General features: G+C 42.0%; 1 protein-coding gene across 2 annotated transcripts in view; it reads left to right on the top strand.

Moving 5' to 3' along the window:
* sema3aa (sema domain, immunoglobulin domain (Ig), short basic domain, secreted, (semaphorin) 3Aa) overlaps positions 1-22,772 on the top strand; it is a 39,516-nt gene extending 16,744 nt beyond the window's left edge. The window contains exons 3-17 of one of the 2 annotated variants that reach the window (XM_083907355.1): positions 1,635-1,697; positions 7,007-7,123; positions 7,846-7,936; positions 8,035-8,154; positions 10,671-10,813; positions 10,918-11,032; positions 11,344-11,413; positions 14,340-14,484; positions 14,570-14,789; positions 15,723-15,814; positions 15,893-15,934; positions 16,133-16,290; positions 18,593-18,660; positions 18,757-18,905; positions 20,878-22,772. In XM_083907355.1, the coding sequence (XP_083763481.1) occupies positions 1,635-1,697; positions 7,007-7,123; positions 7,846-7,936; positions 8,035-8,154; positions 10,671-10,813; positions 10,918-11,032; positions 11,344-11,413; positions 14,340-14,484; positions 14,570-14,789; positions 15,723-15,814; positions 15,893-15,934; positions 16,133-16,290; positions 18,593-18,660; positions 18,757-18,905; positions 20,878-21,642 (2,358 nt within the window). In that variant the 3' untranslated portion in view covers positions 21,643-22,772. Of the gene's footprint in view, positions 1-1,634; positions 1,698-7,003; positions 7,124-7,845; positions 7,937-8,034; positions 8,155-10,670; positions 10,814-10,917; positions 11,033-11,343; positions 11,414-14,339; positions 14,485-14,569; positions 14,790-15,722; positions 15,815-15,892; positions 15,935-16,132; positions 16,291-18,592; positions 18,661-18,756; positions 18,906-20,877 lie in introns of both variants that reach the window. The other variant, XM_083907354.1, reaches the window with a different exon arrangement.
* Positions 22,773-23,590: the final 818 nt, after the last annotated feature.

Genomic DNA, 23,590 nt, shown 5'->3' with positions numbered 1-23,590 from the left:
AACATTACGAGATAAAAGCCCCCCAAAAAAAGAAGTGATTAAGCGAAACTAATGTAATTACAGCCTAAAATGTGCAACGCAGCTTTCCCCAAGAAAGAAGAACTCAGTTGATCTAGAGAGGATTTAAACAATGAGAACATGTATGTGTGTTATAGAGACATAATAATGCATAAACATGCTTCTGCATACATTTTGCGTCGCCGTCTCAAGCTCTCAACACCTGTTAGGCCACCGGGCAAATAAGAGCGAGCTCAATCACACCCAGGTTTTTTAGTACATATATACATATATATAATCATTCCCTTATGCATTAATGCTCGTCCATGCACGGCCACATGTGGTCATAATTCATGTGACAGGAGGACTTCTCCTATTTTAAAAAAATCTGGGTGCTCTTTACAGTGTGGCCAAATTCACTTCTGCTAGTTTATTGGCGATGATTAGTTCAAAAGAGTTGAGCTTTGTATATTTAAACCAATAAAAATCAGTCTTGGATCGCTGTTATTCATCGTTTTCAAATCTTAAATCAGAATTTTGAACACTGCAATAAGCAAAAAGGTAATTGTTCATTGAAATGTAACCATTCAGATCATCGATTAATATGAAAATAAAGTGGTTCAGTACTTAAAATAAAAATCAGTAAATGTGAATATGCTCATATTTCAGATTAACCAGTGATGAAAATAATCCCAATTAACAGCCATAGTAACTATATGGTGCTCCGTCTTGTTTTTAAACCTTTAAAAAGTGAATATTTACTTGAAATTTAACTTAAAAATTGAACTGCATGTATCGACTTTGTCACACAGCTTTAAAATGATGCTGAAATACTGTAAGAAAAGTGAAATATGACAGACTTACACTAACAGTAAATCACACTATTCCTCAATGTGAGATCCAAAGCGATCGCTGACGCTCATATCGTGTGAGAGAATGTATTTCCTATTAAAACAACATGGATATCTCAGGGTCTTAAAGTCACAATAACCCTTCTGTCATGTTTGGCGCCACTTGTCACTGTGTGTGTGTAAGATAAGGCCTCTGGGCTCATATATGGATTCACCATGAGCACAAAAATACTGCAAAAGTCCCATCGTTTTTCTGTAAGAATATATCAAAGTCTTGTTTTCTCTTCATATTTGAAGTGAAAAGTGCAACCATATGCCCCGGGATTCTAACTATACAAAGGACTTTATCGTTTTAAATCCTATAATTTGAACCAGAAGCCATTTTTAGGAAATATAAAATGTCTTTTTTTTCACCGAGCATGTGTAACATAAAGGGTAGAGTTCCTGCTTGTTCTGCCATACTTTGGTTTCAAGTCATTCACATTCCTTTTCTTCTCCACTTCTTCTTTGATGCCGTCTGTCTTTGTTTATGTAGTTACTCATGTATCATACTTTCACTCAATGCTAATTTCACAACAAAAGAATGCATTGTTTAGATTTACTCGATGTGAAACCTGACAAATCAAAAGTCATTCTCCCGGAAAAATGACACAAATCCTTCTTTCCCTCACGCTGATTCACTCACTGCTTTGACTCACTGCCTCACTGTTTCAAGAAACAACACGTTAAAAACTCCTCTGCACCTCCGGCATAGTGTGACTTTGTCTCTTGTCTCGTTCTGCACAGATTGCGTGGCCTGCCACCCCCTCCAAGAGGGATGAATGCAAGTGGGCAGGGAAAGACTATGGGGTAAGTCCATATTCATACTACGGTCATGATTTGGTGTCAGTTTGTTGCTTCTGTCGCCAATTTGAGTCACTCACATCCATATATATGTACAGATTGTATCATACTAAGTACTGAAACGACAATGATATGTCATCAGAGAAGTACTGGCTTCACTGATCCTATTTTCGTTTTAATCCAACTGCTATTCACCCCAATAATGCAGCTTTGACACAGGTTGCCAAACGTAGAAAGCCTCACTTCACATCTCAAAAACGTCTCAACCAAAGGAGAAGCATGACAAGAGTTTATTACAGTAGTGAGGAAGTTGACGATAGCGATGCCAATGTCTGTGCCCATCCATCACCCTCTCACACAGAATTTTGGTTTACAGACCATTATTTTTTGCCTTCTTTTTGCCTGCTTTAGCTAATAAGTGTAGCTCCTTATTTTCGTGTTCTGGGAAACTTTGGCAACCACACCCTTCAGTGTTTTAAATCAGGATTGTAGTGACTGTGTTAAATGCAAAAGGTCACTGTTGTACTTTTTGTACATAAACACCATCTTTCAGGTCCTGTTGGATTTGTATTTCGCTAGTCAGGGAGTCAGTTTATGGAAGAATCTAAACAAAGTAACCAAATAAACTAATCCAGTGTTACATATAAAAATATATTTAAAAGAAGTATTATAATACATTTGTATGACCTATTAAATATAATTGCAAGTCGGTAAATAAGTCTAGAATGTAAGAGGCTGCGTTAGCTTGCACTTAGTTTTCCTTTTATGTTGCTTTATTTGCATAATTGCTTTGTTTTTTTGTTCGTTTCTGTTTTGTCAGATAATGTGATGCTCTTTGTAAAGTGTTTATTGCGACAAAGGGGCAGATTTAATAGAATTTTGTGTTTATTTTAAATTTCCTTTTGTCAATGAATGAATTAAACACATACATAAACAAGCTGAAACAAAAGAATTACCAAGATTATTAATCATAGCAGTAACCGTGTGATTCCAGCGTCAGCAGAATCACGAGAGCGCTGATGGAAATTCGCTCGGCTAAAAATAATGGCGTCCCACTTCACTTCCAGCTCACTGTACCCTCTGTGGACCAGCCATTAACCACCGACACAACATCTGAACACACTGTTACGACAGATGTTCGGTCACACTTTCCCTGCGTGTCAATGGCTCCAGAACAATCACGCTCTTCCGTTAATGTTGCGAGTGTGCGACCCCGAGAGTGTGCACACGTTTGCATATTCACGCGGAAGCGCGCGTTGTTTGTGGCCCCCCGTTATCTGGCGCGGTGTGTTTGCGCACATGTGCACTTCTTGCACAGGTTTTGCTGAACACATACTGTATGGCACCGGCTCTGTTTGTGTTGCCTGACGGTGTTGGAATGGTTCCCCTTCTCTCTGTGTGTGTGTCGTATCTGATCTTAATTTCATGGCTGGATGAGTCTCGAGTGCAGCGGGGCTGCAGGGTTTAAGGATTATCCAGAATTACATAGAGCCTTTTAAATCACAGAGGTTCCACTGGTGTCTGTAGATCTCTCGCCTTTTTTTTTTTTTTTCCACACTCAAATATGAAGTCACAGCCTCGCGAGGAACACTACAGCCTTCGCTCGCTCGCGCTCTGTAAAAAAGGTTGTGCTCTGGCAGCAAAAACGCACAAAATACAGCGATGAGATATTTGCGTGCTACAAAAATTGTTTACCCTTGAAAATGGAGCAGTGAGAGGAAGCCTTGATTGGGACACGACCAAAGCATTCAGAGCTTCCAAAGTGATGCATTTCTCCAAACCACACTTTATAGCCGCAGAACAAATGTAACAGCTGCCCCCTCCTCCTCCTCCTCCTCCTCCTCTTCCTCCAAAATGCCTGATGGGTGTATCATTCCCTTTGGCAGGATGGGTCTGTAACTTGGCCCTGCTTGTTGCATTTGATTTAGCGAACAAAGGTTTGAGATACCGAAATGTGTCATGATGTCATTTCCGATTTGTCTGCCCAGCTCTTATGGACACGAGAGGGAAATTAATAGTCCCAAAGTTGTGCTACAAACCCCGCCGAATTTTCCATATTCAATTATAGAGACCTCAGCACAATCTCAAAATTCACTCAACTCCAAATTTAAACAAACCACATAAATATCTGTGAGCCCATTTCTCTCATGGAAAGTCACCAGTCCAGAGAGAGTCATTAATTTTATCCAATAATGACTCATTTATCCTCTGCCGCTGTTGTGGTTTTCGTATAATAAAATGGTTTGTGATCAGGAAATCCATTTTCCCTGAGAGTAAGACGGACAAGGCTGCTGCATTACGAAAAGTCTGTCAGTGTTTAGGTGCAACATCGCCTCCCACGTAGCTAATGAGCCTGACGTGAAGACAGCCATGTAAAATCCTAAACAGAGCTGACAATGTGAAATGGCATATAATCCGGGGGGCGTGAGAATGATGCGAGGGCACACATGTGCTTTCGCTGTTCGACAGTAGGAAAAACAGAGGGTAAAGTCATTAAGTTAACACAGTCATCTAGACACAGAGACGTGGCTGAGGTTAGCCACAAGACATCGCCGAGGTTTAGTCCGTCTTTGTCAAATCAGCAGCAACAGAGTGGCTGAACTTTGTTGGGGATTAGGATAACACTTAGAGATTAATGGTGTTAAATACTTTAATTCAACCCAGATAAATGCAAAAAACATGTAGTACAAGATAACTAAAGTGAGCTTTCTTTGTTTGGATCATCAGTTTACAAAAAGTGGTCTCTAGGATAATAATTTTTAAAATTGCAATTTAAAAACAACCCAATTAGTGTAGAGCAGGGGGGCCAAACATACGACCCATGGGCCAGAACTGGCCTGCAAGAGGGTCTGATCCGGCCCACAGGATTAATTGAAAAACTATACTAAACCACCAGTGTGATGTGTAAATGGTAAATTTAGGGATAATGTTATTGAAATTGCAGTTATTTTTCAATTTTTTTTCTCATATTTTCTAAAAACAATACTTACATATACAATAATACAATAATACAATTGAGACGAACAATCCAAACAGTAAAAAAAAAATAAGCAGAAATTTTTTTTACATGTGATAAATATACCCATCTGGAAAAACCAGCATAACGTAGTTTCCTTGTTGGTCTATGCTCGCTTATGCTAGTTTTTCTAGCAGATGAAAACCAAAACAAACAAAAAAGTAATCACATAATGTATAAAAATGTTAAGAATACACTATTCTTGACTAGTTTAAGCTGTTTTAGATGATAGAAATCTTGTGTCTGTACAGTAAATTTAGCTTACAGTCAGATAGTTTAGCTTAGCACATAGGCTAATGGGGAAACAGCTAAGCTAGCTCTGCTGCCAGCTTTTCCACGTCCGACTGATTAATATCTTGTTCCAGTGTGTTATTTTAATCTGTGTAATAATGGAAGCAAAGACGGAACAGTTTGGAGGACTCTGTTTTAGCTCATTTGGGCCTAGCAAATCAAACATGCTAATTGTAGGGTGAGGCTAGCCAGCTAACTTGGCTTTATAGCTCTATAATGAGCTTCTAGTGTGTGTGTGAGCTAAAGTATGTGGTGTCTATTTTCACATTCTCTCAACAAGTTCAAGTGCATTTCCCAAGTTGTCACCTTGAATCATACAAATGTGGAGGAAAAACAGCCGACACACACAAATTATTTTAAATAACATGGATTAACGCCTGGGTTTTGAGCACATGATGCCGAGTTAATGTTGTTTTGCACTGGGAAATGTCTCGAGTCTAACCTGCAACCTCATATCCATTTATGTCTCATCTGAGAGACGTGAAACTGAAACGACGGAGACGTTAAAAAGCCTGAAGAGATACATGTGTTCAAGGGAGGAGACCAAACGGAATCATTTGGCCGTCTGCGCCTGTGATGTGACGACACGGCAATGCGCTTAAATCCCCAAACTACTTGCTGTTCTTATTTGTTAGCTGGGTATCCAGCATGTATTTGTAATTAGGCAAAACCCCCAGACTAATCTCTTAAACACATGTGCCCAAATCAGGTCCTCAAGGCTGCTAATAAGCCTCCTGCACCGAACCAATCTCCTTGATTAGCACTCTAATAAACAGTCTCACACCACTGGGATTATCAGCGTCTCCTGGAGCGCCAACCCAAATACCCTCGCTAAATTGAAACATATGGATCATTAAAGATTGGAGGTAGATTCGCTTGATTTGAGTTACAGGTGGGATTTCCTTCAGTGCCTTTTTTTTTTCTTTTTCTTTTTTCTCCCCCCAAAAACCAAGTGGAAAGTCCCCGCTTTAAACGTCCAACTTCCAACAAAGCTTTTCTCTATTCCCCAAATATTCTCCAACATTTTCAGTCAAATCACATCAGGGCTTTTTTCTTTATTGTAAGTGTCCAGTTTGTTTTAATAAAGGGTAAACCCGTCTATAAAAGGAGGGAATTGGCAGTGTGGAAGCTACTGCTGTACATTATCATATAAATCCTTTAAATCTGTTTTCCAGCTGTTACTTTTACTGTATAAAATGATCTTTATGGTTACTGTTCACTAACAAAAGGGTAATTGTGTGGCACTAATTGTGTTCAAGGGAAATAATACCGTTTTATGTCCTTGGTAATCAACAAGAATAAGAGAAAATGTGTGGAAGGAAAAATAAACTTTATAATAGACGTTATTATCAAGTTTGATGAATAAACATTGCACAATTAATCAAAATTTTATCAAAATCACAAACGGCCTAAATTACAGGAAGTGCAAAATTTCTTAACGCCAAAAATGTGTGTCAAATTACCATTTTAGACTAAATATTGTAATTTAATATGGAATTCGATTGCAGGATATACTGAGTATACATATACAAAATGAATTTTTGTATATGTATATATGAAATTTATTATTGTGTTTCAACAATGAAATAATGATCTTTGTGTTGATTTTTCACGGAATATCAAAGTAAAAGTGTCTCTTTTGATATGGAACAATACGTAGTTAACAGTACAAACACTATTTATGATGCAAAATGAGTGTATTATTGAACAAAAACATGCTTAAATCACTAATTCTAACCTGATATAAGGTGACAGATTACAGAAATCATTTTAAATGTGTTATTCAAATGAAAATGTACAAATCACCATTCATTCTTATAGCACGAATCATATTGCAATCGCAATTTCAGTCAAAATAATATCAAATTAGATGCTAATACGAAGTTAAAACATGAGTTTTTTTTAAAGTTTCTTCCATCTTGTTACAAGCATAGTAATATCCTATGTTGTTTCTGTACTGTAATGTTTGTTTACAAGTGTTTAATACATATATGAACTGTTTCAGAAGGAGTGCTCCAACTTCGTTCGAGTCCTGCAGCCGTACAACCAGACTCACCTGTACATCTGCGGCACGGGAGCCTTCCACCCCATCTGTTCTTATCTGGAAATGGGCAAAAGAGCGGAGGTAAAAAAAAAAACAAAGTTGAGTGTTAGTTAAACGAATGCTGTGGGGTTTTAATCAGTTATATATATGCATAAAGCCATTTAGACTTCAACTGAGTTTTCATTAAGGGAGTCGTGAATTGTGACACCCCGCGCTGTGCTAAACTAATGAGAGATAAAAATCCAATATTGTAAGAGTTCCTGTCAGGCTGCAGCAGTGTTCGGGCCACTCATTGATTATCTCCTCATCGATGTTTTCCTTTGTGCGAAAGACGGTAAATTAAACAGCTTTCTCACCAACATGAAAGTTTAATCAGTCTCTGTGATAGAGCTTTACAGCAGAATCAATGTAACAGCATGGGTGCTGCAGCCTGTCAATGGGGAGGCCATTGACTGTTTGCACCATGCAGATTTTTAGGTATAAGAAACCCTGCGTGTGTTCTCCTGAGCTGAAACACGTGTTGTCAGTAATTCATTTAACTAAAAGTTCTCTTTTGTAACTTTAACTTTATTTACAGTCTCTTTAAGGCTATTTAAAGTGTTCTTCTCTATGTTCCTCTGAGTTGCTCTGCTGCAGACTTTTTGGTCAAATTTGGTCATATTGTTGCCGAAGTTGCGCCGATTCCCGTCCCTGAAGTCAGACTATGCCGTAATTTGAAACACAGGCTTCAAATGTACCTTTAGCTTAGTCTTAATTTGGCTTTCCCTCGCCCTCATTTTGAACTCTGACCCGTTCCACGGCAGGACAACATCTTCCGGCTGGCATCGCATTTCGAGAACGGCCGCGGGAAAAGCCCCTATGACCCCAGGATGCTCTCAGCCTCGCTCCTGATCGGTGAGTTTGATCCCGGGGAACCTCGATTAGTTCCAGAAAATGTGCGTGCACGTCAGAGCTGCGTAATTTGTTCCTAACTCAACTTGTCTCACTGGCAGATGGAGAACTGTACTCTGGCACGTCTGCCGATTTCATGGGAAGGGACTTTGCAATTTTCCGTACGCTGGGAGATCATCATCCAATCAGGACGGAGCAGCATGATTCAAGATGGCTGAATGGTAAAAACGATATGGATATACACTACTGTTCTAAAGTTTGGGCTCACCTATACATTTTTTTTGTGGGTTTTCCATTAAAAATCACACTTTTATTCATCAAAAGAGTTGATGATTTTTATAAACTTTCATCAAAGAACCAGCAAAACTGTTTTCAGCTGTGCTAACATAACCGCACAAGGGTTTTCACGGGTTTTCTAATCATCCAATAGCCTTCTAATGTGATTAGCAAACACAATGTACCATTAGAACACTATAGAAATGGGCCTCTATACACTTATGTACATATTCCATTAAAAACCAGACGTTTGCAGCTAGAATAGTCGTTTACCACATTAACAATATGTATTTCTGGTTCATTTAATGTTATATTCATTGAAAAAAAGTGATTTTCCCTCAAGAATAAGGACATTTCAAAGTGAGCCCAAACTTTTGAGCGGTAGTGATGAAAGTAGACACCTGTTGTCTCCACACACTATTCACTACAAAGCGGAATTAAGTCCCAGTTGCGAAGAAAGATGCGGCTGAACTTTTTTTCCAGCAGATTTTAAAGCATCAGATTCCCCTCATAAGCCTCCTGCAGTCATCAGATATCGGAGCCCATTCACACAGTCGCAGGAATTGTCCGTGCGGGTCAGATTAGCCGCAGCAGCAGTGAGGGTTGTTGTCTGTTCCGGTCCGCCTGTGTATCCGTCGGCACCGAAGCAGACATAAAAGGTTGAGTTTGAACCTTTCCCTCAAGCTGTGCCATCACTTTCCCGCCCCCCCCCCCTCCATCGTTCCCACACAACTAATCCACTCTCAGCTGTTTTCCTGTAGTGGAGTCAAATTCCTCGCAGTAACCCCCCCCCCCCCTCCTCCCTCCCTCATCCGGCACCCAATGAAAAATCCCAAACACCGACCTCTGCGGGGCCTGATTACCGTGACATATTAATAAAGAGCGAGTTAAAAGGGAAGAAGTCATTGTTGCCACTTTAATCCCCATCGATCTTTCACCTTGTTCAAACAAAATGCTCCGGGGATTGTCTCCTTTCTTCAAAATCCAAATCCCACTCCACAAAAGGGGGGATTGTAATTGCATGGATTAGTGGAATGGGGATATTCTGTCGCGCCTTTATCAACAAGGTTACACGGTAACAAATAATAATGAACGCTTAGAGTCGCTCATTAACAAAAAAGATTTAGGGTTAAACGGCCGCTTGGGTTTAGATAGTCTTGATTTATTCATTTGATTTACACGTCTTTAATTCCCTCTCAAAGTGAGGTTGGATTAAACCTCCTCTGAATGAAGTGGGCTTGTGTCAGGAGTTAAATGTAATGAATTATACGACCTTGATGTCTGCAACGTTGGATTTATTAATGTGTGCGTTTAAGTCTCACAATAAAGGTCTGAAAGCATGTGTGAGGTGTGCATGATTCATGCCGGAGGTCCCCCCCCCCACCCTCCCTCGCACCCGCACCCGCACAGAGCTTATAAATCTGCTTCCCACTTTGGCCACAATCTCCGTTTTCACAGCTCCTCTTATATCCTGAACGGCCATGGAGGCGTAACATGGCACGGCTTGTTTCTCTCCGGGCTAACCCCCGAGCTTTTAGACACGGGCTCGTTTTACGCGTGACGACGCCTCAGTGGCTGTGGCGTCCGCTTTTGCCCTCGCGCCCCCGTCCCCCCCTTCAAAATAAAATCAAGATAGATCTCGGCTCGGTCTGCCCCGCTTTAGCTTAACGCTGAGATAAATTTGTTCACGTGACAATCAGAGCCATGTGTGTTTGCGGGGATGTGGTCCAGAGACGGGGGGGTTTATACGAGATTTTTTTTGTGTCTCGATCTGGGTTAAAGTCGGATATTATAACACCGGGGTGTAAAGTAAATGGCTGTTTTTTATTGAGCCGTGACTGGAGAGCATCATGGGAGATTGCCGACTGAGGTGTAAAATGGGGGTGAGAGGCTTATAGTCGGGACAGAGGGTTAGATTGTAAAATTAAATTTGTGCCGAGTGAGCGTCTGCATGTGAACACGTGTACGAGAGTGCCTCTTTTATGCACTTTAGGCACTAACTGCTTACTTTTATTAAAGAGCCTTAACGTACGTTCCAAGAAACAGTTGTTTCTAGCGACACGTGTGGCTGTAAAGTGAACTGCAGCCCGCGTTTCCTTCCCGCACAATTTCACTCATGGACTGTAGTGTTCGCTCTTCGATTAGCCCTAACTTAAAACCTTTGATTATCTTTTTTACATGTGTAGCAGAATATACAGCATATATATATACTCTATACGTTATTACAATTAGGTCGCTGGATCCTGCAGCCAGGGCACGTAGCCTGCAATCAGAAGGCAGCCTCTTGAACGCAGGAAAAGAGCTGTTGAATATTAGACTAATTCCTGTGTTAATTATAACGTACTTCTTCAGTAACAGTGGGTAAAAGTAACATCCCAGCTTCAATTCAGGTTAATCGACAGGCAACGTACAGTAGGAGGTTGCAGAAGGTGCCATTATTTACCTCCTTTTCTTCTTTTAGACCCCAGGTTTGTCAGCGTTCACTTGATCCCCGAGAGCGACAACCCCGAGGACGACAAGATCTTCCTGTTTTTCAAGGAGAACGCCATCGACGGGGAGCACACCGGGAAGGCGACCATCGCCAGGATAGGACAACTGTGTAAGGTAACAACACAAGAAAAACACGAAATCCTCATCGCAGTGTACTGTATTCTTGCATCGTATTGATCGATGCGAACTCTTACACAGATGTGTTGATGTTGTTACAGAACGATATGGGAGGTCACAGGAGTCTGGTCAACAAGTGGACCACCTTCCTAAAGGCGAGGTTAATGTGTTCGGTCCCCGGCGTCAATGGCATCGATACACACTTTGACGAACTGCGTAAGTGTGTATTTTTTCATCTGAAATTCAGATATCCATTCGAATGTGAAGCCTAAAAGTGCATCAGGCTGTTTGAAGTAATCACCATGTGGTCCAGCAGAGGGCTGGGGTTAATATCTTAACTTCATTTCTTAACTTAAAGCAGCATTAACCGGATAACTGGACTAATAGAAAGCGGAATAATAAATTAACATTTACAATTTAAATGTATTTGTATTTTACAGCCCTAGTGTATGTTGAAAAGATAAACTCATAAACTTAAAAAACATTTGCTTCACTCGCTCTTATTTTTATTCTCCTTCTGATTTCAGAGGACGTGTTTCTCATGAGTTCTAAGGACCCGAAGAACCCCGTAATCTACGCCGTATTCACCACATCCAGGTACGTTTCCGCCCCGACTCGCTCTCCACGACCTTCATCACCCGTTTGTTTTGTTGATAATGTTGCTAGGCGACTAGAAGGAGATGATATATTCTCAGTGTCCTGGAAAAAGTTATTTCCTTTGTATTTGAAAAGCACACACACACAAAAAAAATCTTCCTTTCACTTCATCTTTTATTCAAAAACATCTGGAATGACACTGGAGAAAAAGTGCAGGATCCAGACACTGCCGCACCCCCCGCTCTATAATCCACTTACAGGTGTCTCATGCTTGTTTTCCTCGACCACTCCACTCAGATTGGAGCCCATTCCCATTTCTTTGCTACCTGTCCCTTCTTTATCATTGAAACCTTGGCAGCGGGGAAATCAGATTATGGAGCGACAGAGGGCGAGAGAAACAAGATATTCACTCTCTCTCTCTCTCTCTCTCTCTATACCCGTCCTCCTGGCTGCCTCCCCAGCGTTGAATAGGGGTTTTTCAGAGTCCGGGTGTGGCTCTATTGAAGCATGTGGAGAGGGTGAAGGCACGGGCCAAGGCAGATAAATGTATTGAAATGGCACAGATGGTGGCACTTATGAGGATGATGAATTTGCATTTGGAGGGGGGGATAAAAACAAAAAAAGGGGGTCCAGCAGTGTCTCTAAAACCGCTCTGAACAAAGGAGCGGGCGACAATCAATCACAGCTAATCATGACAACGGGCTGAAAAGACAAGCAAACACATACTGTCAGTCAGCGTGTGTCACCGGGGGCCGGAATGGCCTTTTCTCAGCTTTCCTCAGTGTGGTGGGTGTTCACCTACGTACACCACATGTGTGCCTGCCCACAAACACACACACACACACATATGCATGCTTTAAAATTCAATTATAGGGCACTGAGGAATTAGAGTGGTTTAATTGGTTTTCTAAGTGGCCGGTTTTCAGAGATGAATAGAACAGAGATGCAAAGGGAGCGGCTTTTAATATCACTGCTTAATGAGGCACAGAGAAGCTGCCACTGACAGATCAATGTTTGATTGTTTCTCCACACTGTGTGTTTGTGTCTTTGCTTGCATCGATGTTTTGTGTGTGTGGCAAGGGGTTATCGAATTTGCTGCCTCTGAAGCGGCCACATGTATCTGCACAGACACATGTTCGCCCTCCTTCTTCAGCACAGACGCAGGAGTGTCTGTTTTTGCCCCCGGAGTTAATTGAATTTCTCTGTAATTAACATTTTCAAATGCTAATCCATTCATCTTCCATGCTTTGCTGAGTACTGTGTGTGCGTGTGCGTGTGTGTGTGCGCCAGCCACATCTTTATAATTAGTCTGATACAACTCGCCATCGCAGTCAGCCGAGACAAAGGACGTCCCAAATCTTACTGAAGCGTTCATTTCCTGCAAAAGGCGAAAGAGATTCGCTGCAATATGAAAATCTACCGTTTGCAGAAAAGAGAGAAAAAAAAGGAAAATGTGACACTTGAAAGTGCAGCGTGTAACATTTAAGCATAAGCAACTGTCTGTCACATTCAAGCCATTGTCTCATACTTTTACACAAAGCGTTTTCTCTGTGTTTCTCGCTATAGTCAGACAGACAGTGACAGCGGCAATTTTGTGCTTGTAAAGTGAGTTGTGAGCTGCATGACTCGGGTCGTTTCCATCCCTCCTCACCTGAGGCGGCGCTGCATCAAAAATGTACTCAAGGAGAGGAAGACGAGAACGTACGACACGTAAACGCATACGTACGGGTGTATGTTTTGGTTGTCTTGTACCCACAATTCCCTGCCTTGTAGTCCGCTTCCTGCGTTTGGTTCACTTGAGCAAACGAACTAGGGTTCGATTAAGAAGGAGCTTGTGTGAACGCACCCTAAAAACTAGCGCTGGGCACGTTACCGGCAGTTAAAAGCGCTAATTAATGTGTGTTAGCACTAACGACGTCATCGCTAACGCACATTAATTCATGACGCGTTTCCACGACGTCATGTTTACGTGCCGCGTCACCGGAGTCCAAGAACCGTTTACCAGTTAGCTTGTTCAGAAGTTTCTGATGGTATAAACACCACTAGCTCCCCTGTACTGCTGCTGTATACACGCAATGCTCCTTTAATCAGGTCTGATAGTATTGCTCAAAAGAGCTTGTGAAGGACCCAACATACAAATACTGTGACATTGTTTCAAAGACTAAACAGAGTCAAGATAATATCGCTAACAAAAGACGTCACGTAGAAGTTACGTACCGCATCTTTAAAATTAGATTATTTAATCCATTTAAGTGTGATTTCCATGTAAGGCAAATCTGCAAGCTTCCATTACGCTAATCTCATGAATATTTTAATCACATTTGTGGACTATATACCGTACGTCTTGGATCGGATCGCGTGGAATCTGTGAGTCACGGTTGAAATTGTCTTCTGGATGAACCGGGGACGAGGCATAAATTGAAAATCCCCGTCATTTCCCTTAGTCCGTGTGATTGATCGACCTTGCCTGCGCTGGACCTCGCCTGGCGAGCGAAAGCAAAATCCACCCATCTGGCTGCGGGGCAAACACTCGCACAAAAACATTGGAGTGGATTTCAAATGTGTTCTGAAGCAGGTCTTCTGTTTTATTGGTGCTGTGCCCAAATTCCTGTCTGTTCTCAAGATGCTGGAAGCAATCACGGAGGAGTTCCAATCTGTCATTCCCATACTTAGGTAATGACAACCTTGCTCCCCTCCGTCTTTGTGCGATGAAGGGTCATTTTGTTGTCTTTCTTCGGTATTTCACGAGCTCCCTAATCCCTGTCTTGTGACCGATCATCTATAAATCCTCTTTTGTTTGGCTCTGTCATCGTCCTCTGTTTCCACCGCCCCTCCCGTTCCCTCCCTCTCTTCAACTTAATGTATTTTCTTTTCATTTTTTTACCCCTCACCTCTTCTCCATTTGTCTCTCTCTTTGGCTCCACAGTAACATATTTAAAGGTTCGGCAGTGTGCATGTACAACATGGCGGACATAAGGCGGGTTTTCCTGGGTCCTTACGCGCACAGAGACGGACCCAACTACCAGTGGGTGCCTTTCCAAGGCAGAGTGCCCTACCCTCGCCCTGGAACTGTGAGTTTCCACTTAGTTTCCCCTTAAAATCCGCTGTCTTTGAGATATTAATGCAGATTTATTTGTCCTTTTCTGTCTCTCTCAGTGTCCCAGTAAGACATTTGGAGGTTTTGACTCCACCAAGGACCTCCCCGACGACGTCATCACGTTTGCCCGGGGTCACCCGGCCATGTACAACCCGGTGCACCCGATAGGGGGGCGTCCCATCATGGTGAGGACAGACGTGGACTACCAGTTCTCCCAGCTCGTGGTGGACAGAGTGGAGGCGGAGGACGGACAGTATGATGTCATGTTCATCGGCACAGGTACGCAGATTTCACACAATTTGAAAAATGAATAAACTCCTCAAGTAAAGATGGTTATGAGCATTTTAACCCTTAATTTTGACCCGCAGGTGCACCCATGGTAAATTGCAGTGGGAATAATACACAACTCCTTATATGGACATCCTGGGCGGGGGGGGTGTTTGTAGGTCAAATATTCAGGCTTTACAAAATGTAAAATAAAATATATAAAAATACATATTGCATTTTTATAACATTACAATAATTGTGCAGAAAACTTCTTCTCATCTTTTTGTTCATAAAAGTGACATTTTAAACTGTGACGTGTGTCCAAATTTGACAAATTCAATCCCAATTTACTTAGTACTTTTTAGTCAGGTGTGTTTATATAGTAGGTGGTTAGGGTTAACCTATTCTTCTAAAAAGTAGTATAGGAATTGTAGTTTTGACTGTGTTCTTGTGTAAAAGCAGTAGAAATAAATTGATAATTTACTTAAAAGTTGCTTTCAGCTTTTAGTTTGGTTTTTAAGGGGTCAAAATGACGTTTATTTCTAAGATTAGGGAACACACATTCACCATTAACTAGGTGCTTACTAACATGCATAGAAGTCGCATACTAGCCCTTTATTGGTAAATGTTAAAATCGTAATTCATGTCGTAATAGAGGTAGAATAAGGTGTTAATACGTGCTTAATGATTACTAATAAAGGGCTAGTAATGAGACTTATACTGTATATGTTAGTAAGCACCTAGTTAATGGTGAATATGTTCCCTAATCTAAAGTGCATTTATTCTTATCTAGAAAACTGAAAAATTATAATATTTAAAAATATTCGACAGTAGATATCCCAATAGTCCACAGAATATTTTCAAATATTTTTCAGGTTACCACATATTGAGACTGTAATACTGAACATGCTTCACACGTAATGTATCCCTATCGTTTTCTTTCAGATATGGGAACCGTGCTGAAAGTGGTGACGATCCCCAGAGAGAGCTGGCACGACCTGGAGGAGGTGGTGCTGGAGGAGATGACCGTGTTCAGGGTACGGCTTTGAAAAAAAATCATCCAGCGTTAACAGCAAGTCATTGTGAACCCTGACGGCATTTGTTTTTGTGTACAGGAGCCAACTCCCATCACTGCCATGGAGCTGTCCACCAAGCAGGTAACTACCTGTTCCAGCACAACACTGTCATTTATGCAAAAAAAAAGTTGTTGACAAGCTAACAAGGCCAAGAGAAACACAAAAAAACATCTGAAAACAAAGATTTTGTGATGTGCCGACTGAGAACCAAACCTACTGAGCCACACACACAGTGAGCGTTCACCCGCTAAGTCCTCGCTGTTTCTTTGGCTCCTGCAGCAACAGCTGTACCTTGGCTCGTCTCTGGGCGTCTCGCAGATGTCTTTGCACCGGTGCGAGGTGTATGGGAAAGCGTGCGCCGAGTGCTGTTTGGCCAGAGACCCTTACTGCGCCTGGGACGGCAGCGAGTGTTCCAGATACTTTCCCACCGCCAAGAGGTAAGAAAACACACATATACACTCGTCTTTGAGCATACACTACCGTTCAAAAGTTTGGGGTCACTTAGAAATGTTTATTTTTTGAAGGAAAAGCACTTTTTTTCAATGAATATAACATTAAATTAATCCGGTGGAAATGTGGTAAACAACTATTCTAGCTGCAAACGTCTGGTTTTTAACGGAATATATACATAGGTGTATAGAGGCCCAGTGTTCTAATGGTGCATTGTGTTTGCTAATTGCGTTAGAAGGCTATTGGATGATTAGAAAACCCGAGTGCAATGATGTTACCACAGCTAAAGCAGTTTTACTGGTTCTTTGACAAAAGCAAAGTTATTATTTTGAATAAAAATCATCATTTCTAATCTTGTCAGTGTCTTGGTGACCCCAAACTTTTGAACACTAGTGTAATTTCTGAGTTTATATCGGGTTAGCAGAGCGCGTTTGTGCCTCTTTTCTGCAACGTCTTGCCTTTTGCATTGACGCCTTCACACCTGGCAGTTATCAGAGCACCTGCAGTTGTGCTGTTGAAATTGGCCTTTTAAGGACTTTGCTGAATGCCGTTTTCGACACACACACACACACACACACACATAGCCTGGTTTTGCGTGACGTCAGACCTCCACTGCCCTATTAGCAAGCGCATCAAACGGCACGTACGCGCACAAAACGCTTAAATATGGAAGTAATCTGGAGTAGTAATATTTCACAGGCGCAACATACGGTCATTTAAGACACGTTCCAAGAGGTGCGATCCAGCAAACCTGGGTTAGAACTCCTTCCAGCAACAGTTCCCTGTGAGTTGTGATGAACACACACACACACACACACACACACACACTAAATTATAGCCAACAGGAGCTGTCTGACCGCTTCACCCTGCAGCACGGAGGTATGAACATACACACCCTCAAATTACCCCTCTGGATTAGGCCTGACCACCGCAGCCCTCACATTTACACTCTCTAGAACTTCTCACACTCGCAGAAGGGTTACAGTCGAGGTGGCACACCCCATGGTTAAGGCCAGAGCTCCTCTCTCCTCTCTCGGCTACACTACTGCAAATATGTTCCCCTCTAACCAGAATGGGAAGCAGACACTGGGCCGTGCACGTGTTCAGACGGCCAAAACGACAGGAATGTTAGCGAGGAGGAGGAGGAGGAGGAGGAGGAGGAGGAGGAGGAGGAGGAAGGACAAGTGTGTGAGAAAAGAGACCAGTATGGCACAGAGAGATAATGAAGGAGAAAGGATTCTCACACACACACACACACACACACACACACACAGTGACATTTCCACTTCCATCTGTTTCCTCTTCCACTTCTTCATCTCTTTTTTTCGTCCCCCTCACCTTTGGCTCACCCACACCTGTCCGCGCACGGTTTTTACACCGTCCATCAGACGTCGTCGTACGTCCATGGCAACCAGAAACAGGGACGGACACATTGGCGTTAGCGAGGCGCCGCTAGTGGAAGCCAGGCTGTGAAAACTCCTCACATTTTTTGCAGTGAAAATAGAGAAAGCAGCGGACTAAAAGAGCGGAGGGAGGAATTTCAAGGGCGAAAACCAAAGCGTATGTGTTTTATAATAACGGCTCGTCAGAATGGAGGCAATGGAGCTTTACTGCGCGGCAGGTTGTGTTTTTTTTACGCTTCTTACATTCTGCCAGTTTTCTCCACACACATGTGATTCAAACAGTAGAGTAAAGGTTGAATAAATACACATTTCTACTCCTTTAATGGAGAAGATACACATGGAGGTGAGTTAGGCAACATTGGCCCCTAGTGGTTGAAATGAAGCAGTACACAGCATGAGTGTATGTTTGGTAAAATTCACTCTTAGGATGTTTTATGTCTTATTATATATTTATTATGATTTATTTCAACTTAAATTGCTCCTAGTGCGACTAATACGTATTTAGTATAAGTTTTATTAACAAATCCTTTCAAATCTATAACATAAATAAGGACACAGACAACATTTAACACTTGCATACACATAAAAACACGCACATTCGTACTTATACATGTGTGCATGCATGTACATATACATACAAGTGTACATTCAAATAAATAAACAAACATTGCAGATGCATACATGCGTCTTTCACAGTCCATTAATCATTTATAATTCACGATGGTGGTTAAAATGTAAAGGGTGAGGGAAAAGAAAGGTGTTTTATGTTGCATATTAAATCCATTTATTCCATCTTTATTCAAATATTTGTCAAGTTTCCCTGCTTCTATGTTTGAGAAGTGTCCAAGTGTCTTTGCTTTAATTCAACATCCACATTTCTGTGCAGGCGCACAAGACGACAGGACATCAGAAACGGAGACCCTCTCTCTCAGTGCTCAGACCTCCAGCATCACGGTAACTTCACTATTGCTTCTAAAACAAACTCAAACACCCTCTGCTCACTCTGTGTCTCGGTGTCCTCACTGTCTCTCCCTGTCTCCGTTCGAGCAGACGACGTGGACGGCCTCGGAGGCAGCGTGGAGGACAGGAGCGTGTTCGGCGTGGAGAACAGCAGCATGTTCCTGGAGTGCAGCCCCAAGTCTCAGAGAGCGCTCATCTACTGGCAGCTGCAGAAGCTCAACGACGACCGCAAGCATGAGGTGCGTGTGTGTGTGTGTACTCGTCCTAAAAAAAAACAACTATCTTTGAGGGGACATTTTGACCTTGTGGGGACATTTTGTCTGGGCCACACAACTTTAAAGGACTTTTTCAGGGTTAAGGTTAGGGTTAGGTTAGATAGTTGTTATGGTAAGGGGCTCGGGCAAAGTTTCTTAAACTCATACTTAATATGAAGTTATAATGAGTTCATTTTCCATATCAAAACAAACCCTTTTACTTTGAAATTATGTGAAATATCATAAATTAATGCTGTCAAACGTTAACGTTATGGCGTCAACGTTAAAGCACGACGCGTTTCCATGACGACTGACCGTAAAAGACGAGCGTGACGTCATGTTTACGTGACTCCCGATTGTTAAAATGAGTCTGTAAAGTAACGCTAAACTTTAAAAACACATACACAGTACACAGGTACGCTGGTTATTTGTAGCGCTGCTCTTTTCGTTAAATAAACAGACCGCTCCAGTTGGACTGTAGCCGCGCTAACGGCGCTGAAAGGAGCTAATGCAGCTTACGGAGCTAACTGGTAAACAGTGCCTGGATTCCGGTGTTGCCGTAAAAATGACGCCATGCGCGTCTTTTTCCGGTCAGTCGTCATGGAAATGTGTTAACCTATTGCACAGCACTATCAGAAATATTATTATATTGATGTTTTAACCGCCCCCTACTGACCAAACCAGACTTAGTGACACCCAGGTCATTTGCGGGTGTGTGTTACTCATAGTAAATTGCATTTTGCAGTGACAAAATAAGACAAAAAAAACACGTTATTGTTTAAAAAGCTTCACGACCACAATTATCAAAATGCTTTTTTGTCTTACTGACTATTTAATTGTTGTTTCATGTACACATCAGTCGACTGTAGATTGAACAGGTTTCTTGAATGCATCTCGAAGCTCAGCACACTATAATGTCAGTACCATACGTCCAGTTTGAGTACTCACACTTTTTTTCTCCCTTATAAAAACACAAAATTAGTTTGAAAGCTAGAGCTGAAAGAGTCAATTATGTGGAATAGCTCATTCGAAACTTACCGTGTTGTACTTTTGGGGGTAATATTTAGCAGCTAATATACAGATTGCATTCTTTGTTTGCGATTCCCCGACCCTAATTTGAACTGTAACACACTATTATTATCTATGTCAGACATGTAATTTATTTTCCTGTAGACAAAACATAATTTCTCTGCAGAGGCCGACACCTTCCCCTGCTGTGATCGTGTCACGACCTTTAGACTTTTGTTGACTTTGTGACTCCATGACGCCAGAGAATATTTTCAACTGTGGTTAACTTTGTCTCAGCAGGCGTTCAGACTGAGTTTGTTTAGGTCGCAGCGAAGATTAAAGACAAATACGGCAACAATTTGAACCAGGTTCAGCTTTTTTTTTTGTCGTTCGCTGGAACGACCCGTGGATTTCTTTAACACAGTGGTCCCATTCAAACAAACGGCCGTTTTTTCACGCGATGACGAACATCGCTACAGTTTGTGTTGAACCTTTGGCTAAACCAGAGTTTCTATGGTCCAAATTTGTGGTTTGTGGAAACTCGAAAATCTCCTCCTGTGGAGTTTTTATATGTCGGGTTATGTTTACATTCAATGTTTTCCTTCATTAATCTTTGCGTGTTTCCTGGAGACCTGAAAAACATGGCTGCCACATTTTGTTCAACATTTTTTATTATCATTGTTCATTGTTTACGTTGACAGTGTGCAGTTTTCAGTCTTCTTCTTTGGTAAACAAGAAATCTTTACAGATTTTATTAATCAGGCTAGTCTTCCAGTATGTGGAATACCTTTGCCGCTAATTGATGTGCCCCCTGGTGGCTATTCAATATATTCTTTCTTCTGCCAAACCAGAGGTCTAGGTTTTACATTTTATGGTCCAAAAACAAAGAAAAAGAAGAAAATCAAGTTCAAAAAAGCTGTTTTTTAATAATTTTTTCCTTGTTTTTCAGATCAAGCTCGACGAGCGAATGCTTCGTACAGACCAGGGTTTGCTCATTCGCAGCCTGTCACAGTCTGACACCGGCATCTACCACTGTCAGGCGGTAGAACACGGTTTCATTCAGCCTCTGCAGCGCCTCAACCTTCAGGTCATCCCTGCTCAGAGACTGGGTGACATCCTTCCAGGACTCCCCGGTGTTGGCGGTGGCGGCGGTGGTGGCAGCAGCAGTGGCGGCAGCAGTGGCGGCGTAGGTCAGTCTGCCAAACACAGGCTGTGGTACAGAGATTTTCTCTCTCTCTTGGATCACCCCGACCTCAACAGCGTGGAAGAGTTCTGCGATCGAGTTTGGAAGAAGGAGCGCAAACAGAAGAAGGCGAAGACGCCCGCGAATAACGATCAGGGGAACAAAGGTGGCTCCAGCTCTCCATTAGGGCCTAAATCGTTCGGTCCGAATGCTCAGAAGCAGCAGGCCGGTCCACCACAGAGCAGGCAATGGCTTCAGGCCGGAGCTCCGACTGTGGAGGGGCCGGCGCGGGGCCAGAACTCCCAGAAAGGTCAAACAAACCTGGGGACGTTAGGTGGCCAGGCGGCCAAGAACAACCAGAAGACGCAGAGCGGCCAGAAGGGCCAGGGAAGCCAGGGCGGCTCTCAAGCGGCGGCAGGGGGATCGCGGGCGGGCAACCAGCACACGGCCAAGTGGAGACGGATGCAGGAAAACAAGAAGGGACGCAACAGGAGAACCCACGAGCTCCAGAGACCTCCGCGCAGCGTTTGAACGGAGAAACCAGAAGAAGCGCGTAACACACATGCAACCGAGTATCGACGACCACACAAAGCACAAAAAAAAAAAAAACATGCATCCACACATAAGTGTACCCGCACAAGCACATTGTGTAGATTGTGTTTCAGTGACCTCTCCATAACTGCAGCAGTTTTTTTTTAGGTAGAACATACAAACAGTCATTCAAAAAAAATAACAGCACCATAATTTTGGAACAAAGAGACGAAGAAGAAGAGAGGATGGAGGAACTGGAAAGGCGTACTGTAAATGTGTGAGCATGTGGTTGGTTGCCCCGGGAAACCGTCTGGCAAGACTCTTCAACCTCCTGTACATAAGCGACTTAAATAGGGACTGGGACAAAAGAAAAAAAAAAAAAAAAAAAAAAATGTTGACTGAGGTGTTTGTCGGGCGAGCAGATGGAACTAAATACGCTGAGAGGACGGTTGTGGGGGACATTTATAGATGCACACGGACGTTCGCGGAAGCAGCAGAGACGATGACGACGACGACGATGGCGACGTTTTCGCCGCCGCACCTCTGCGACCTGAGCATGTGAACTTGCAAGTTAGCGTACGACGGGAAACAGATCAACAAAACTCTTTTTGTTTTATTTTATTTTATTTTGAAAGGCGAGGACAATAGGAAACCTTCCGTCAAAAGGAATCGTTGTTAGAATATAAAACATGGAAGTGCTTCGTCACAACCCTCTTCCATCCGAGGGACGCTGGGAAAGCATCGTGCATGTTGTTGTCAATCAATGTTTTAATAAGCTAGTTATTTTTATGGAGTTTTAGGGGCTTTTATTTTATTTTGATTTCTTTTATATTTTCTTTTCCTTTTCCAAACCAGTTTTTTTTGGCAGAAAATGACAAAGCAACACACAGTAGTCTCATTGTGCATTATCCCCGTCTGGATTCTGTGTGTAAGCGATTATGTTGTTGGGATTTTATTTTGAAGTCCAGTTTTAAGACGATACAAAAAAAAGAAAGAAAAAGGGTCTGGAAATAGACTGCCTCTTGTTTTTGTGTACATATATACAACAAAAATGTAAACTCTCTGTGTATATACAGTACATATACAGTACAAGAAACACCACTTTTATTATTTATTGCTCATTGTTTTGTGAAAGGGTTGCATTTATTTTTGATATTATGGTAATTTTTTTCTTTTTTTTGGGGGGGGGGGCTCATCAATCTATAAAACTACGGCAATTACACAAGGAATCTTTGATGGACCAAGTGACTGAATGGAGTCCCTTTTTGGGGATTTTTAAAGTACAGTGGGGGTTTTTTGCGTCCCACCGATAATAAGCACAATTTTTGTCTCTTTTTTTTTGCCATAACAGGTCATTTTTTTTATTATTATTATTATTATTATTATTACGTCCTCGCTTTCTCCCAAATTCAACCACCCTCATCCAGCAGCCATTATTATTTTTATTATAATTATGTGTAAGATAATTCCCCCCCCCCCACCCAACAACTGAAAAAAAGAAAATAGTGGAGGAAAAATGTAGTCAGAGGAGGAGAAGACACGTTATTTACTGCATGTGAATGCTACCTACAGTAAGTGCATCTTTTTAAAAAAGAAAAAAATAATCTAAAGTCTCTCTTTATGTGTTTTGTGTGAATTCCTTTTTTGCCCAAACAACAACAACAACAACAACACAGTGATGATATCAGCAAACTCACGATTCCACGTGGCCAAAGCTCCTCAATCTCCCGATTCAACGACGGTAAAATAAAACTCCCCCACCTGTCTTCCTTGTCCCCTCCCCCCTTTAAACACATGACAAGAGCGAAGTGTCGATGCAATAAAATTCGCGTTTCCAGGTTTTTTTTTCTTGTACCAACACACACACACACACACACACACACAAAATAAGTCTCTCTCCCTCCCGAGTTAGAAAAGCGAGAGCTGAACGTTACTGCTGCTGCTGTAA

Source organism: Microchirus variegatus (assembly GCF_963457635.1).
Source record: "Microchirus variegatus genome assembly, chromosome: 20".
NCBI classification, from domain to species: Eukaryota; Metazoa; Chordata; class Actinopteri; order Pleuronectiformes; family Soleidae; genus Microchirus; species Microchirus variegatus.
Note: the sequence above shows the minus strand (reverse complement) of the source record. Positions and strands in the feature narration are given on the sequence as shown.